The 20,493-nt window shown below is 31.8% G+C and overlaps 1 protein-coding gene across 2 annotated transcripts in view; it reads left to right on the top strand.

Moving 5' to 3' along the window:
* Positions 1-20,493, top strand: part of LOC132952455 (NADPH oxidase 5) — a 92,646-nt gene that overhangs the window by 44,357 nt on the left and 27,796 nt on the right. For both annotated transcript variants that reach the window (XM_061024767.1, XM_061024766.1), the window contains exons 3-4: positions 8,229-8,323; positions 14,856-14,967. In XM_061024767.1, the coding sequence (XP_060880750.1) occupies positions 8,229-8,323; positions 14,856-14,967 (207 nt within the window). The remainder of the gene's footprint in view (positions 1-8,228; positions 8,324-14,855; positions 14,968-20,493) is intronic.

Consider the following 20,493-nt stretch of genomic DNA (forward strand, 5'->3'; position numbering starts at 1 on the left):
AATATCGGATACGTATATTATAGGTACGTATAGGTATTATTATAATAGGTAGCCCCGGCGGGGTCGGATGCAAAATAATAATAATATATATCGGAGATTTAGTTACATTATATCGATCTATATATAGCCCGCACGCGATATAATAATATAATACTATTATTATTATTATTGTACGACCGGATTTGTGCATTGTGGTCGTAGTCGTCGTCGTCGTCGTCGAAGTCGTCGAAGTCTCCGTAGGTATACATTTGCTGCCGCGCACGCCACGATTTTCTATGGTGCCATTAGGACGCGTAAACATAAATCGGTAAACTCCGCGGTGACTTGTGTGATCGGAATACGTAATGTCGGCGATATATTATATTATAAATTGTGTGTCCGCGTGTAATACGTATGGGAAGGCGGGTGGGCAAGTGGGTGGGTGGGTAGGTACCCATATATAATATATTATGTAGGCAGGCTGCAGGTATCTATATCTATATATATATATATATGAATATAAAATATATAATAATATATATATTATTATTAGGTACCTGTACATAATATATACGCGCGTTCTACGGTAGGACGCGAAACGAATGTTTCGTGGCCGATAAACGTTATGCACTTATAACCCATTATAATGTATACAATATACGATTATAATATCATATTATTATTATTGTTATAATATTATATTATATTATACGGATGCATTCGAATACACACATAATGCATAATAATAGAGCGTATAATATAATATTATCATATTATATAGGTATACAGGGTGATCATCACCATGGTCACCACAATTTTTTTCTTTGATTTTTGAATAAATACCTATATATAATGACATTTTTCAAATTCTGATTGTTGGAACTTTTATGTACCACTACCTAAAAATCTTAGATTTTCATAACGTCCAAGAAGTGTTCTGTACTTATATCGCCTGATGTCCTGGTGATATACTAGCTAGGTACTTCCTTTTTTATGTGTGCAAATGAGAATCACATTTTTCCTGTAAATTTTTAATCTGATGATTTTTTTTGAAAACATTGATGTATAATGTATATGATATATCTAAATCTAAATTAAAACGACTAGTGATTAATTAATTTAAGTTTGTTTACTACCTATATATAAAGACATGCTCATTTAATAACTTTCAAGAAGTATATAAGTTCAATAACTTATCGCAATTGTCCATAAACGTGCCGGAGTATAATGAAAACTAGATCTTATACAAATTATTCTGTTCTATATTTTTGTAAAACCAATTTTAAGGACTATTTATTGTAATTTGTGTAATTCAAATTTTTATTTTTATAATATATCAACGTTTTTGACAATATCGTTGGCTTAATAATTTTCACAGTAAAAAAGGTTGGTTCTCACTTGAAATAAAAAGTTTGTATACCGCCACAGGACACTCCTCGAATGGTATGTATAAGAACACCAAATAAATAATTGAAATGTGGTCCTCTTGCAAGTAATGGGTAGTTAAAAAAATTCAGAAATTCTGCAGAATTCGAACAGATCAAGAAATCAAAATGATAAGGATACGTTACTTATGCACTTCTGCGTACTCTGTCGCAGTATTATAATATTATAAGGCCCTCAACACTGCGTCCGACTGTTGATAATGTAGCAGCTAAGATATATAACACGAAACAACTATACATGGGTCCCGAAGAGCTATCGCGGGCGTCTACGACAACGACGACATAATAATACACCGATATAATATATTATGACATGACAATCAGAACGAGCATGCACTTTTGTACGTCGTAAAAAATACGTCTTCATTGTTCCGATTTCGCGTCGACGACATCGGCGAATCGGACGATTTCTTTTAAATTTTTTTTCTCCATACGCTCGACCGATAACGAAACTTGCGTTTATCGTGATCCACTGCGAGTATTACGTACCTACCAACGTACCTATTATTATTATTATTATTATTATATTGTACGATATAATATACGCGATGTCACCGGATCGCAGCTGCATCTGCAGTATATAATATAGTCGACTCTCGCGCGAAGAACATTATAATACCACCGATGCGGTCATACGACCGCGACCTGGGTATGTACTGCGCATATTATTATAATATACGATATATAGGCAATAATATATAATATAATATATATAATATAAGTATCTCTGTCCGAGATGACGCCGATAATATTGCGCGTAACGTCATTATTGTGTTAACCCTGCATATATTATTATACATTTCATATACAGCGTGATTCACCGAGCACGCTCACCCCGTATTTTTCTTCAATAATATAATCCAGTCGTTCAAAATCTAGTTTTTGATATTGTTTTTAAATTATTGTTGAGATTTTTGTACTAATTATAGTAATTACTAATTATAACGAGTGTCCTGAATATGCAGTCATCTGTTTTTCAAACGAAAATCCTCCTTTTCTATTTTAAATCATTTAAAGAATAATTTTTCTGCACGTGTGTTGGCGGGTCAAAATCAAAATTCAAACGAGTATTTTTTGAGTGATTTATTCTTGTGTAGAAAATCCTAAGGTCCGTACGATAATTGTAAAGGTGATTTGAAAATTTTAGTAATTAGTACCTAATAATTAATATATTAATCCATCGACGTTTATAATTTGTAAAAATGGTTCAAGTTTAATTGATACTAGATCGAATATTACGTCATCTTATTTGTATTTTTGTAAAACCATTTTTAAGGACATTAGTACATACTACATTACTATCTTTTTATTAGTATACATTTAATAAATTTAATTTTATTAACTGAGTGACTACTAGTTCAAATTTTGAAATAGGTACATATAGACATTTTTAAATGTATTATCTACTAAATAATTGATAGCAAAGGGGTTTTAATTTGAAGAACAAAAGTTTGAACCACCTTAGGACATTTACAGGTAGTTTTTTTTTATTTTTATAAGAAATACACAATCTATACTAAACAAGCAGGATAATACGGGGATAAATTTACAGGTAGTGAAAACAAAATACCAAGAGTTTGAAAATATGGTCTTGAATTGTAAGTTGAACTGTCCGATTTGAAAAATCAGAATTTGAATAAATGTATAGTTAAATGAAAACACGGAGGTGGGCATACTTGGTGAATCCAGAATCACTCTGTATGTGTGTATTTTAATGATATGGTACATAGCGCATGCTACTTATATATACCGATGGGCACGTGCAGTGTAAATACCGCAAACGTTGTAAGTACCTATGTGTGCGACCAAGATTGTGACATTGTCGTGGGTCCGTAAAGCGCGTCCTGTTAAACCGACCGTAACCGTGCTGCTGGTAACCGTCGGAGATAGGCGTTTATAAATAGCGATGACAATTTATTATTATGAAGATGAACGATGATTATACCGTTCGTTATAAGACAACCGCGAGAAATCCGGATGCGTCGTGACGTCGTTGGTTGGAGTGAGTGCGCGCTTCATTCTTATTTCCGGTCAGCGGAAGTGGGCGCGCAAATCAGTCAAAATATTTTTTTTTCTCTGCGAGTTGTACGACGCATAAGGGTCACGACGTCAGGTTTCACAGTTTGATTGACAGGGATTGTAAAATTTTTGAATTATTAGCATATATTAATCGTATAGCCTTTGATTTCGTTTACAAACGAAATGAATACGAACGTACGTCGAATGTGTGCACGCGTAAATTCGTTAAGTACAACAGTTTGAAAACATTTCAACTGTCGTTACGCGTTATTTTGTTGAAAAGTACACTTCAACACGGTACCTAATATTTAGTAATTAAATAATAACGAGAAATAGTGTTAATATAATGACTGATTCAAGTATCAAAAAAATAGAGTTCTTTAGTAAATTAAAAAATAATACCCTTTATTAGATAACAATAATACATTTTTATTATTTATTATTTATTTAAATAAGGCTTCAACTCCTGAGGTTATTAGCCTGTAAAAATTACAAAATATTATTAATTGAGTATTGGTCTTACAACTATGGGGATACATTATGTTTAACAATAGAGGGAGTTTGTAGGATATATGTACATTTAATTATTTAATTATTAATAATTTTTCTAAATTAGTTTTGCTAAGCCTATGTTTTTGAAAAAGTTATACATATTTTTGGTGTTCTCTTCGCCAAGTGCCTGTTGCATTGTTGATGGGTTTCCGAGAATTTGTCTGGAGTTGATGAACTTGGGGCATTCAAGTGTGATATGTTTGATTGTCAGCGCTTTGTCACAGAGTTCACAGGTCGGGCCGTCTTCTTTTGTTATGAGGTGCAAGTGTGTTAGACGGGAGTGTCCAATCCGAGTTCTTGTGGTAACTATTTCTTCGTGCCTGGATGAGGGTGGAGGAGTTTTCCATGGGTCGATTGATGTTTTAATTTCTTTTAGTTTATTTGTGTTTGAAGTCTTCTCCCACGAGTCTTGCCAGAGACTTTTAGTTAGCTTATTTATTTTTATGAGTGCGTCTTGTAATGCTATTTGGTTTATTACATTTTTATTATTGAACAATTAAAAATAAAATTTCGTTCATAATACCTAGATACACACTACACACATATTATCTAATAGAAATAAGTGAAGAAAATTACTGAATTTTTTTCCTTTACAAAACAATCCTCGTCTTCCACGAATAAAAAAATTGAACTCAAATTGACCTGTAACATAGTAAATTTAGGGTACAAAAATATAAGTACTCACGCTCAAACGGGTGACGCCCATTTTGCGTACACGCGCGTGTGTACGACCATATAAACACATAACTATAATATAATATTATTATAATAAGACAAGCGTTAAGTAGGTGCAAATTCTTCGGCGGCTATTATAATATTATACGCACGCGAAGATAGTAATATTATACGCGAATATTGTAACAACCGACCCCCGCAGAAGACACGCTCATGTTACGATTATTATCATCATCATCATCGTCATTATAAAAATATCGTATTAGATATTTTAATTTACGCACAACACGCTACACGCATCATCATCGTTGGTCGTCGCAGTCGTCATCATATTATTATGATTTTACATAATATTATATACCTACGTGTATGCACTTGTGCGAACGCGGGCACGTCGCCGTCGTAGTGAGAAGATATAATATTATTATTATTATTATTATCATAATCTTATAGCTATATGGGTGTATGGAGAGAATCTGTACGATGGGCATCGTCGTCATGATATCCATCATCGTATGTTACCTTCATATTATACTTTGCACACGAATGATGATAATAATAATTACGCGACCGCAACAGGTAGGTACGCGTTTATCTTGGCGGCGTCCCGCTTTCGGAGTAGGTGCCTAGCTATACCTATGATATTATAATATAATATTGTTATTATTATAATATCATATTATAATCGTCGTGTGTTGTAGCAGTTGCAGTATGTGTATTATATATATCCGTCTACTTTAATGGATTTTCTCTCTCTCTCTCTCTCGGTCTCTCCTCCCGACATGCGTTTCCGCCGATTCGCCACGATGTAGCGACGTCAACACATGTTTACGCGGCCGCCGCCGACAAACGCACACCTATATTTATTAATACAATTATTATTATTTAATATTATTAAAAAATAATAATATTTTAAATACGACGCGCCGTCGTCCGACGCATAACACGAGAATGAAAATAATATTATTATCATAACGCGGCCGGACGGACGGCGTGACGACTCCAGCGTGTAAACTCGCATATATTATTATTATTTTTATTATAATATCCGTTTTTTTCGCTCCGTTAACACCGCGTGGCAACAGTTAGCGCGCGAGAAGACATATTATACCCGCGACCCGCGATACCCACATCCGTCTATACATCATCATCATTATTATTATTATTATTATTATACAATATTATAATATTATTATTATAAAGTGTGTTCGCGGTGCGTGCGAATAATTTAATTTTTCTCTTCCTTCCCCGCGTTACAATTTATCGCGGGTCTAACACCATCGTAGTATTATACTGCCGTGATATGCTTACTACAACAGGTGGTTTCGTGTTTTGCACTTAGCTCCAACGATGGTCGTGTGGATGTATATTTTTCTTCGTGTCAAACATATATTCCACATAAATATATATTATATTATTATTATAATTTTCCGTATTCTCCGGTCACGCGCACTTCGCGGCAATACGCGTCCTACATCGACCATGATAGCAGGAGGCACCTACCCATATATTATTATTATTATGTATAAGTCCATAATATAATGATATTATATATGTGTTTATTTTTTTTTACGTATAAAATTATAATATACGCGTTTCACGTTAAAACGCAAATGAAAATTACCGTATTCGTCGTATAGGTATCTAATACAATATAATATACCGCGAGTAGGTATATACACCGTTAGGACGGTCATAATATATCATATCTGTTTTGTAATTAAAACGAAACCGTCGCTATGTATATATTATGATTCATGTGTGTAGCATAATACCGTATATATTATATTATGTGTGTTTGATTACACGAGCGTATGTGTACCTGTACGAGGTGCCTACCCACCTGTGGATATATTCTACCTACCTATATATACCTCATATACCTAATATGTAGTATTCGTCTAATCGTGTGATATTGAAAACATGGTATGTTTAGGTAGGTACTTATTCCGTTCTGTACATACACGGCAGAGTCCACTACTATGATATGACGTATAATACATAAATACATAATATATATATTAGATTATGTGTGTGTGTACTGCAGTGTACCTATATATTTTATATTATACTCTATATAGCATATAAAGTATTTGTAGATATGTAATATATACATGTTATTATAATTATTATTTCATCATGAAGTTCTCGATTCATCATGCGTAGTATAATACACATATATAGTACCCACCCGAGTCGTAATGATTGCTAGTACCTATATACATACATAATACATATTATGTGTATAATAATAAGTATAGTAATAATTTATTGCGATCGTAATTTAACTTTTTGCCAAACACAATTATAGGTCACCTAAAATATGAAAACTGGACCACCCACTTGGCTCATAAATATATATATATACCTATATATAAGATACAAAACAGTGACTATTGGTACAATAAATATTGTTGTGTTACGGTTTATTGGATAAATGCCAAACGAAGTTATATAGACATCGACTTTAAAAAAAAACATTTAATGCTTCTATACATTTTTTTCACTCTACATAATATTAATATTTGTATCGAAAAAAAACGTATATTATATGATCAATCGAATAAATTATTCAAACGAAAAAAATTGCAATAAATGTCACCGGTTTATCATAAATTATCATATTTCGTTTTTGATCCACATAATACACATTTAAACATTCACTGCAATCTGCATAATATATTTTAAACACTTTTGACCGGATTTATTGGTATTTAGATTACGAAAAAATAGGTTCTTTATTTGTGATCTGAATGGTGTGCCTAGTATGTCAATAAAAGTCAGGGACTTCAAGTTTTTTCCATTAAATTTAATTAAAAACGTTGTAAAATGTCGAGAAAAATATGTAAATGGCATCGGAGATTTGTCGCACACGTGTAATGGGAAATCTCATAGATCCCCGACCGCGATTCAATTCTTTTTATGGTTTTGGAATAAACGCCCACCTGCGCGGGTATACCTAGCCTAACTTAACCTACATTTTAATGAAACTTTATGGAGCGTTTTATATTTTTCGATCTCTGATCCATGTCTCTGATGGCTGCAAGGGCGGAAGAATATCATAATCGTGCACCGAATCCAGCCACTTGTATCGCACTGCAAGTCCATTAATCAACCGGCTTCAAGAAATAAATTCAATTATTTCTGGTCCATTTGTTGTTGGTACCTACCTACCTACATACTACCTACAACAGTGGCCGACAAACACAACACAATAGCATGAAAATATCTACTACTATTAACCCGAACGTGACCCGAGGGCTGCCGACCCAACTTCGGGCTTCTGTTTGATTAATTTTTGTTTTCATCCTTTACACACGCGTCTTATTATAAGAATGTTTGTAATCTTTGAATAACCATTTCGTTTATATACGTAGTACACGTCTTAAATGGTTATTTTTCTTTATATCTTATGTGTTCGTAATGTATGACTCGTCTGTGAAAAACCCGAACGACAAAATTTTATTTCGATAATATTTAGATTTACCTAATCTGGATGTCTATTTGGCTTTAAAATGTTTAAAAATTTGGTCTAATATAATAAATTTGATTTTGCAGGAGGTGCTATCAATATTGTTTGAATTATTCGACAAAGACAACGAAAAAGTACTCAAGCAGGAACAATGGATACAATCGTTAAAAGAGAGATTACTGTGAGTATGTTTGACTTCAAAATGTGTGCTTTCATTTATAAGTATCCAATAATATTAAATGTGTCTTACTTTTGTAATTTGAAATTCGTAATAAATTCACTACATGGATTAAAATTGTATAGCGATATAAATTATAAAAACAGATTCGGGTAGGCCTAAGTTACTATTCGTACACCCATCTGCAGTTGTTAATCTTATAGTACAATATTTTCATACTTCACGAGAGTGATCATTTTCAGAGTACCTATATCAATTATTCTTTAATTAAACGAAATAAGCAAACATTTTTATATTTTATTTTTATTTTTGGTATCGTGTTTTCTAATAATATGTCATATCTAATTAAACTATGTATGCATAAAGGATAAACTTAACCGGTTGTAATGAAAATGTATATAAATTCAAAAACAACATTATCTCCTCGTATCCATAATATAAACTATAAAGTATATTATTTAAACATGTACCTACTTAAAACGAGGATTAAAAAAATAAACAAACATTAAACACGGGCGGGTAATTGCGTATTTTGTGTAGGCAACATATCTATAATATCCGTTTTTACTGTTAAAAATGATCTTACTGATGAAAAGCTTTTACAAAAAAATATGTAATAGGTACTCGTGTGTATCCGTACAGTTATTGTAGGTAACTACCACTTTGCCAATATACGAGCAAGTGAAACACTGCGCAGAATTAGTGCATAAAATTAAGATCAACTATTTTATTACATAACCTTATACCTACGTTGCATTAAAGTCTTGAAATACTCGCACACTTCATACCGGCCCTATTTTTAAATTGATAATAATATTTAATTGCAATGTACAATGTAATGTTAATTGTTATGTATAATGTATTAATGTTATTTTCTAAAAAAATTGATATATGCTTATTTTGAATTTAAACTTGCACCTAATATACCTACATAGGTGCAATTTGGGTTAAATTTATGGGGGTGCTAGATTTATGTCGACTAAAGCATTTTCTATGATTAAAGTGATCAGTGGAGGGCTTTGCACCCTACATTCTCTTCAATTCATACACCTTAATTGTATAAATAGCTTCGCATTAATCTTCATATAAAAAATTACCTAAAACATAATACATTATTATCTATATTATTATTCTGATAGGTACCTAAATAATATGTATGATTATTATTATGAAATTGATAAGGTCTTAGAAATAAATGTATTCAAATACCTATGGTGTAATATTATAGTCGATAAAAATTCGATTATGCTATCAAAAAAATTGGGGGTGCTCCCCAAAAGGAAATATCCCGCTCTTAGAATCATTTAATTAGTAATTAAAACATACATTTTCAATTTTTATTTTATTTTTAAAATATATTAAAATAAATTAATAACATTATAAATTCTCAAAGAAATATATTTTTTCTAATGTGGCATTCTATATATAATTTTATTTTAAATATTATATTTTGGTATATTTTTGGAATAAAATCATAAATATAATTAAATTAAAATTATTTTTTCGATTTAAGTGTCAATCATTTTAAATATGTTCTTAAATATTAAACAAATTAAGATTAGGTTTGGAACAGAAATTAAATACATTACCAACTACAAAAAAAGTTTCTAGAACCAAAATTATAAATTCTATCAAAATCAAACATACAACTTATAGTTTAAATAAATGAAAAACAATTATATAATATTTCCAAGAAAAAATATTTTAAATAATTTTTTATTTTTAGCACACAAAATATTTAAATTTGTTGTGTGCCGGTATCCACTAAAGGAAGTGTAGGTAATTTTTATTTTATGTTTCAAAAATATGACAAATAATGACATAAAACAAATTATGTTTATTGCAAATTATATATGTAGGTATAGGTACATTATACTTGGTGCATAAATAATTGTACAACGGACCGCAGATGGTTTGTTACCTGTAAGCTCCGTGCCAGTAATATAGTGGATATTATTATCATTGCTCTAATCACGCATAAGTAGCCATCTCGTAAGTCGTAATGTAGGTATACTAGAGGAAATGTAAATTTTAAATCCAATTAAAGTAATTAGGAATGTGAATCGTTTATATCTGCATGTACATTTCACAATTATGCGGAATCCGCAGTTAATTAAAACAGATGTAACTGAGTCTGATGGGGTTGCGTGGTCGTTGATATTTCTTTTTGCGTTTTATTGGTAAAAATTTCTTTCACTGTTCAGTTTACACCGTACACGCTATAGGCTCGATGCCAGTTCCCGTTCAAATAAATGTATTTTGCACGGAGAGCAGACAACACGAGTCAACGATATTTGCATAGTAATTAATTGTTGGAGCAAAGAAAAAACAATATTGTCTGATTCATAGTCGATGTAAAAACATCTAAGTATTTAATGAGAATCAACAGGTAGAAATTATGTACAAGGTTATTTCTGGATCTTCAACTACAACTGCAGCAGTCAACGCTAATATAATGATTTTACTTCGAATTGACAATCGTTATATAAAGAGTCATTGACACTATTGTATATATTAGGTATATAATAATATGTACAATTATTATGTACAAACATTTAAACGTAACCAAATCAAATGGAGTTTTGTGACTACATATTATAATATTATGTATACATAACAATTGTCCATTTTTGCCAAAAAATATTATGAAGAACACCCATACATATTTTGAAGTGCTTTCTATAATATTTTATTTTCGTTCATCAACTGCAGCTATTGAGAATACTTATAGTTTTCTCTTTAAATGTAAACGAGGAAATCGTCATTATTTACACGAATAACGAACTATATATCGGTAAGAATAAAAATACATACAAATTAATTAGGTATCTAGGCGTTTATACTTTCTTTTACTTTTATTATTCTCTGTGGAAAATAAATTGGATACAATAATAGTAATATTACATATGACAATATCAAACGCAATGTACTTATTTTAGGAAAGTTGCATGTAACCGAACCGTTGTTAACATATGCTTTACAACTAATCATACTAATCAAACTGCTTTGATTTGTGTCCAAGACTAAGACTACTGTGCGATGTTTCCCACGGCATTTATCATGTGTACCACAAGCTGTTTTCAAGATCAAATTCTCCGATAGTCGTGTCGCGAACCAATGCTTAGCTGCAGGTGGTTTTATTTTTTTTTTTTCACTGCGGAGTAAATAACTTTTTTTTATAATGCAACAGCTGTAAAATTATTTCATATACGCGTTCATCTTATATCACTCGATCAAATAAATATTATTTTAAGTAATTAGCGTTGACCAAGTAATGTAGGTGTACGTATTTGATCGGATATCGTTATATTGTGATATAGCCGATATAGGTATAGGTATTGTGCATAATATGTGCCTATATTATATAGCAATCGTGTTGCATTATTTGGGAAAGTTTCGATATATTGTACCATAAAGTTAATTTCAACAGCACCTAAGATTCGTTATACTGATGTAGGTATTAATTTAATAGAAAAAGAATGAAGATCCACCTATGATAATAATTAATATTGTATATTACCTATATAGGTATACTTTATTTATAATTTTATATAACTTAAAATTTAATTGAAGAATGAGGAACTATTCAAAGCCTATACCTCAGCTGTTATACTGAAATTCAAAATACACTCACCAGTTTTTTTTTTCAATAATAATACAAATTATAGGTACCATAATTATGTATGTATGAGTTTGTATGCAGGACGTGATTTAAAAACACAAATTACTAAACATACGCATGTACATACCTATACTATTTGATTCGACTTAACAATGAAATATTATTTTGTACAAAATAATAATAACCGTTTCGGGTGAAGAATTAATATTGTTTTTGGTTCCGGGCATTAAAGTCTCCATTGAAATTGCCCAATATAGACATTTAAACGTTTTATTTTATTATTTATTTTTTTAATAGTACCTATAGTATCTTTTACGATATATATAGTACCTATTGTGTCGAACCGACGACTTTGAGAAGTTTCAAATAACGTGCGTCAACTATAAAATAATACGATATTTCCTAGACTGCAGCAGCACAACTGCACAAGTAATTTAACAGCAGTGCCTATAATATTATAATGTATATACCTACGTGCGAACGAGCGGGTGGTGGTCGGTCGGACAAATGTACATGCGTTTAATCTCAAACCATATTATAATATTGCATTATATATGTGTTTATCTTTTAATTATTATTCGCCCTAATTAGTCGTTATCACGATGGTTTCCAATACGACTGGCTGCCGTGACGTGGGTCGAACCGGTTGGCGGTTTATATTGATCACTGTCCAGCGGTTTCCGCAATGTGCCCATTAATCTGCAGTTGATATATTCAGTAGCCGGACTCCGGCAAAAGGTGCGTTGAGTAGAAAGCGAAAAAAAAAAAATAACACTCGTATTATATTATGTAGGATTTGGTTTTACGAATTTATCCGAAGCGCGAGAACTCGTTGTAACCATTAATAAAAACCTTATAAATCATCTCCTACAGTCCCAACGGCAGTGTATGTATGATACGTATAGTCCCGCAACCGTTGCAGAGTGAGTCAGCGAATTGGATACGCAAAATAAGCAATGATCATTTTAATAACTGCGCACTATAACACCACGTAACATATATACCTATACTTAATATTTAAAAATCTGTAAATTTTCAAAATACATTGTACCCGGATGGCTGTATAACCGATATATTATATGTATACCTACGAAACGTTAAACATTTTTGAATTTTAAGCGGACTGAATTCGAAGGACCGCTCGTATTTATATATAATATAAAAATAATATATTATTTTGACGTATTAGTGCGTATAACATAATATATAGTTGGTACATGCAGTATTATGCCTATATATAGTCTAAAACGGTTACGATAATTGACACAGATTTGCGTCGAGATCCGTATAGTATATTATATATTATTATAATAAACACCTAAATTTTACCGGTTTGTCTTATCCTCGAGATTTATTTTAATAACATGCCTATCGTGCCTATATTATATACTTTTAAATGGCGTGCCGGACAACACTATATAATATTCTCCTCATCGGCCTGGTGCACGCGTATCATTAACACGAGATAGTCCGTAAACAACAATAATAATATGACACCTCGGACTTACGGCACACGGCGCATTGCGGATCGCGTCAGAACAGGTTTCTTTTGTTTTGGATTTAAGGAGAAAATAAAATAAAAAAAATAAAAAAAAACTACGAGAGCACGCCTTATCCCGCTTCTGATCTGCAGGTCGGGTCGGAAACTCGCGCCCGGGTGAGTGTGTATGTGTGTGTGTGTGGTGTGCACACTGAGAGTTAACTTCCACACTGGTGCAGTGTGGCAATCGGCTGTTGTATAGGTATATAATATAAATACGCTGCAGCGGTCACGCCGGCGCTCCTTATTGAGAAACGGCCGGTCCTCCGTGCGTTTCTCACAAACACGCATGCGTGTCGCGTTTATAATAATAATAATAATAGTAATAATAATAATAATATTAGGTGTACGCGACAATTATTATTATTTATTATTATGCCGATTTTTAGGAATATTGCCCAACTCGACTGGTTATTATAATAATATATGATAAGTCCGGAATCTCCGCGGTTATAAAAACGATAGAAATCATATAATTTAGAAAAAAAACAACGTGCGTAGTCTAATCTGCATCAGCCTCGTCGCGTTTTTTCTCTGGGTTTCGTATAATTTATATATATAGTTATAGCTATGGCTCGTTATACGCTTTACCTGCACATCACAACCCTGTACCTATACAAAGATAGTGTGTCGTAATACAAGCAATTCGATATAATGATATAATTCAGTGACAGATAATTTTACATTTAGTATCATGCTGACTCGTAGACATTTGAAATATAATATTATAACCTCCGCAATTAAATGGTAAAACAATTATAATTATTGGTGCACTGCAAAATTAATGGACGCGCATTCTATAGTACGTTTGAAAAAAAGTATCAATAAAACTAAATTGATTTTTAGCCACTGATGTACTTAAATGATTATTATTAGTTTATTACATAGCTGGTACGATACGCCTCCAATCAGTTTGACTTGCCTCCATCTAAGTATGAATTTTTTACGTACCTACCTAGCCAGTATAATATTTCATAAATTTAATAGTAGGTATGCATTGTAATAATAACATAACTATACCTTCACTGACTTTACTTATTGGGTTGTGAATTTCAATTTCGATAATTTTATAATTTAAACCTCTGAACAATTTTTTGATAGGTACAATTACATTTCTGTAAGAACAGAAACCCAATAAAACTAAGACGTTTTTATATTATGTACCTATAATGTCTCCAGAGTATAATATTCTTCCTGATGTTCTAACGTTATAATAATATATAAGCTATAATATATTACATACCACTATACCGCAGTAACTGCCCACACAGCAAACAAATGTATTAAAAATATTTATTAAATATTCCACTTATAAAGACAATATAATATGGTACACTGAATTATTTTATCTAAATTTATAATATTTTCAACAGGGAAGAAAAACAAGGAGATTTAGCAGAACAGTTAGAAAGTGTGGCTTACGTGCTCTGCGGTGATCAACCTATAAGCTTACAAAAATTTTATCAGATATTTCAAGCGAAAGGCGTAAGTACAATGCAATTACATACAATAACAAAGCAATTAATAAGGTTGACGTAGTGTTTTTTTGTCTTTAAATTACTATGTGACAATACAAATTTCCAACAGGTAATTAAATTCGTGCTCATGTAAGTTTTGAAAAAAATTCATGGTACTTATTATTTCGAATATCAAAATCCGATTACAGTTATTCTTAGGTGTTATTTGGGGGTCACGAAGGGGCAGATGCCTCCCCCCAGAAAAAAATATATTGAATGGGTAAACTTTTCATTTTAAATGGGTCAGTAAATTATGATGAATTCCCCCCCCCCCTAATTAACGCCAAGTGCCACCAATGCAGTTATTATTCATAACGATACGACTATACGAGTAGATATTTTTATGAGAGAAAAAAAAACCACATAATTTAGTTAAATAGTCTTAAACGATAATCATTAATCGAAAATAGAATTTTATATAATATTTTATAAGTCTCATACTAATAAATATATAATTATTAACAGCATACATGATACATGTAAAGTTTAAAACAATTTTAAGCGTAAAATATGCATAAGACATTATTGTACCTAATAATTATAATATGCTGCGCATATTATTATATTGTATTGTTGATCACAACGAGCTTTCACCGAATCTCTATAGTTACATTAAAATATTAAATATTAATACATTATGTTATAAACAACAACTGTGACTGTCCCTTAAACATTGCGCGTCGTTCCATTTAATATTATTATATATATTATAAATTATAGTATAACATATTAAACTACGCAAAAGACAGCAAATAATAATAAAAAATATATTGCATAATAATATTGTATTGAAAAAAAATCTTACGCTCCGGCTAATAATGAAATTAATTAATTCAATGTTTTATGGGTTAAATATGAATGAATACTTTTACTTCATATTATCGAGTAATACACAATATCCAATAACGTTTAGGTCGTAAGTGGAGAGAGATTGAGAGAGAGAGAAGTGTCGGGGGCTTGTATTATGTACGTACCCTTCCCAGAACTAAAAAAAAAATATACATGCAATAGTATTATACAATTTAAACGTACTTAGTATATCACTCATGGCTCGTTATCCACAATAATAATATGCAGCGACGTATAGGATCGCATAGTATTATTATTGTTTTAAAATTATTTATTTATTATTATGAAACGGGACGAGCCCAATACAAATTTAAATATTAATCTTAAAGCTGTACATTTAAGATTTACTGTAATTTCAATACTGTTAAGTTATAAAAACAACAATATAGTAATAAATATTAAATAAATAGGAACTGGTTTAGTCCCCCAATAGAAACATCGGATCCTCGTTCGCTATTTTCATCATTAGTGATGTAGGACTGTTTTGCAAATAATTCACAGACAAAAGGGGATATGAAAGGGGAAGACACTACGAGAATTAAAACTTGGGATTTTAATATTAAGCTTGTTTAGTAGAACACGTGAGTCGATTTGACCATCATTTATAATACGTTGTGACCACGGTTATCTAGTGGTTGCCTACTAGGTAACCGTGGTTGTGTCATACTGTACTACAAAAACCTGCTTAGGTTTTGAAAAAAATTACTTGAACAAATCGTATATGTCGTATCCCGTGAATACCCTCTCGACGAGGGAAAAGAAACGAGTAGATAATAATATAATATAATATAATTATTATTTTAGTACCTGCATCCGTCACCTATATACACAATAATATAATATTGAAATATTTTGTTCAGCGCGCATAAATCATAAATTTTAATTATTTAAAAACGCGCATACATTATAATATTATTTTACGCGTGTACCTATGCTACGTAATGCGTTATTACTAAAAAAGTAAAAGTTTTTTGTTTTTGTATTTAAATATTATTATTGTTATGATTGATATTGATAGGTTATTTATGTATATACACACACGCACACACACACACACACACACACACACACACACACAGTATTACACCGGCGCACCGCGTGTTGTACAACACTGTCGTATGTATGCGTAATATATATATAGGTATATGTATTATTATAATATATACCTACCTAGGTACCAGCTCATATACCTATATAATACGTTTGTAAGATATTGTTCGATAAGAAAATTGATAGTGACCGTGACTGCGGACACATGCCAATATATAATTGTCGTGTGTCGGAACGGCGGTGTCGAGCACGAAAAACGACATTGTCGTACACGATCGTATCGCGGTTGTCCGGCCGTGTGCCATACGGCCGATGGGTTTTTTTTATATATATTTTTTTTTATTATTATTCTCGTTATTAGGGCCCACCCATTCTGCAGGACATGACATTCGGTCTTGCAAATAAGTTATGCGCGCACAACTACTGCTACAGCGGCGGGGCGTGCGACCATACACGCCGTCATACGACTGAGTATAATACGCCGCCGCCGCCGCCGCCGCCGCGTGCGTTTGATATCATGAATATTATTATTATTATTATTACGAGTAATTAAAAATTAAAATAAAAAAAAAATTGGGTCAAATATTATGTATGTGTTTTATGTATAGTGTGTTACGTCAAGGTTTAAACAAGTTAAGAAAAAAAAAATAATAATAATATAATCTAAAACAAAATAATCGTATTATATGAATTTTATACGATACGATCGTAATAAACTTTAAATACCCACCCATTAAGATCGTATATACTATTTAGGTACGAGAGAGAGGACCATAGGTATAATACGCCAGCAGTGCGAATCGATCAGACTAAATCAGAATAATTAATCGCTATCGTGTTTCTCAGATAATAATAATATTGTCATAAACATTACACTTAACAGTTAACCGAGTAAAACGTCAAACACGATAAGTTCGCAAACCAAGTAGTTTTTATTTATACGATCAATATATTCTGGAGGCGAAATGATTATTTTTAATGTTGTAGATTTTTTTAATCATATTTCGTGTTAAGTGCAAATTGATTTTTTTCTAACCGACGTTTTGCCATAATTTATTATACCTACTCGATTGATTTTCTTTACACATACTTAATTACTGAGCAAAACGTGGTTATTATTAATGATAACTCGTCAATTATTATATTTAAGTATTAAACCATCGGCCAACCCTTGTTATAAGACACACGGGTGGACACGTCTTATATTTATTCAAAAATTATGCACCTAGTATACATTATTAAGTTCAAAATGTTTATATTTTAAAGATATTATATATTTTTTTTTCAAAAATATGACTAAAATACAGCTTATACGCATTTTTAATTTAAATAAATCATCGTTTTATGTAAATCATTATCATATAAAAATCGCATAAAGTATATTCGTGTCGCTATAATTAATGAGTATTTAATATAATGATTGTCTTCTCCTCCTCCGCACATCCATCACCCTGGACCAATTTCACCACGACTTATCGATAAAAAATAAAACCGTATAAAAAAATTGCTTAGTTCTATATATTTTTACGTTCGCTATATAATATTATAATTTACGAGATTAAGTCACATCATGGATGATAATTATGTATAATATCGGACATTGCTGGTGTATATAACTACTTAATATTTTTTTCCGATCGTAACTTTGCTGAATAAGCTTAAGCTATACCTATAGCTTAATAAGCTATGGATATATAATATAATATAAGACATTTAATCGGGCAATTTGAACTCGTATATCATAATATGTGTAACATTAAGGCCGCATTAAAAAACCATGCCTGATGATTTACAACAGATTATTCAAATTGTGACGTTATGGAAAAAAAAATTACGGATTAATTTTATACATAAAAGTATAAATAATAATGATAATAAATTATATTAAAATAATAGTTTTTGCAAAATGAAACACCGATGCGATCTCAATAACTGCAGATTCAGTAACGATTTATTCAAATCGTCTTGTATATAATTATACCGAGTGCCCGCGAAAACCCACAGAAAAAGTGAAGTTGTCGTGCATGCGCGATATACAAGAGTCAAAAAATTGTTAGTCATAGCAATCTATGATCCAATAGTTTAGTCTCATATTACATGGAACAACTGGGTGTAACAAATTGTTAAGAATACGCCCGAGACAGAGAGTCTTTGAGGAACTTTGTAACAGCCGCAAAGGCTCTTGAAGATCCGTAAAGTGAAAGAAGAAGAAGAGTTTAGTCTCGAATGTCCCGCAAACAGAATTAAAAAATATGTATGTGTAGGCTTACTGAGTGTAAGATAAGGGGCTGAGTTATAGAGCGTGTACTCTGTTGTTGTGTACCACGATTTAAGATATTATGGTTGCCCAACGAATCTAGAAAAGTGTCTACTGAAATGAATCTCCATAATCTGCAGTATATTAAACAGCCGTATCAGCGCTTATTTGTTCTACTGACTTTAATTGCAGTTATCTTTCAAATGTAAATTGTAGTTGTATGATAGTCACTATGACATATTATAAGCGCTGTGCTTAAATCTCCAGCTGTTTAATAATTAAAGTTAAATTATTTAACTTTAATACTGATTATAGAGATTCATTTTGGTAGACATTTTTCAAGTATGGGAATCATGGGACGATGGACAATATATACATGTGTTAGTGTTGTGTACACACGGTACAATTTTATTTTATTCCGATGATGATAATATCATCGAAATATACGTTTTTTATTCGCATTTACTATATACGTGCTCATTCTGCTCTGGGTGCAGTAGGATTTCCGTGCAGCGCTGCAAGCATTGTTCTGCGCATGGTTTGTTGATAAGGCACGGTCGTGTAAATACGAACATGATACACAGTAAAAGCCAAGTTGTTGAGTAGGTATGTGTGAAATACAAGAATAAAAAATTGTGTCATAACAATTCATCATCCAATAAAGTTTCGTCTCAAATCCCGCAGACAGAATTAAAAAATATGTAGGTATATTGGGTACTGTCGTATCAGTGTCGTAGATAAGGGGGGACGTGGGGGTCACATCCCACTACCATTGGCTTTTTATTATTTTTTGTTTTTGCTTACATTATGTAGTATGCACTATAATGTAATATTTTGTCAAATTATGATTTATCGAGGTATTTAATTTTGACAATTTTGAATCAAAATTATATTCATTGTTCCTTATTGTTAAATATTTACTAGGTACCTTAGTAAAAAGTTTTGAGAGAGTGGGGGATTTTCCAATTTTCCCCTCCCATTTAGCTATGTCGTTTTCTTTTTTTGATCCTCCCCCCTTTCAGAAATCATGTCTACGCCACTGTGTCGTATTGACTACTGAGTGGGATAATTAGAAACCTAGTTATAGAGTGTACCTTGTTTCCGTGGACACACGGCATAATATTATTTCATTACAAAGACGATAATAACATCAAAATATGCGTTTTTTATTCGATTTTACAACAATATTTATACTGCTCTGGGCGCAGCAGGATTTTCGTGCAGCGCACGCATTGTTCTGCGCATGGTTTGTTGATAAGGAACGGTCGTGTAAGTACGATCAGGTTTACTATATAATTATAATTATTATTATTATTATTACTATCGCGGCGCGCGTGA

The sequence above is a fragment of the Metopolophium dirhodum genome, chromosome 9 (assembly GCF_019925205.1).
Source record: "Metopolophium dirhodum isolate CAU chromosome 9, ASM1992520v1, whole genome shotgun sequence".
In the NCBI taxonomy this organism is placed as follows: Eukaryota; Metazoa; Arthropoda; class Insecta; order Hemiptera; family Aphididae; genus Metopolophium; species Metopolophium dirhodum.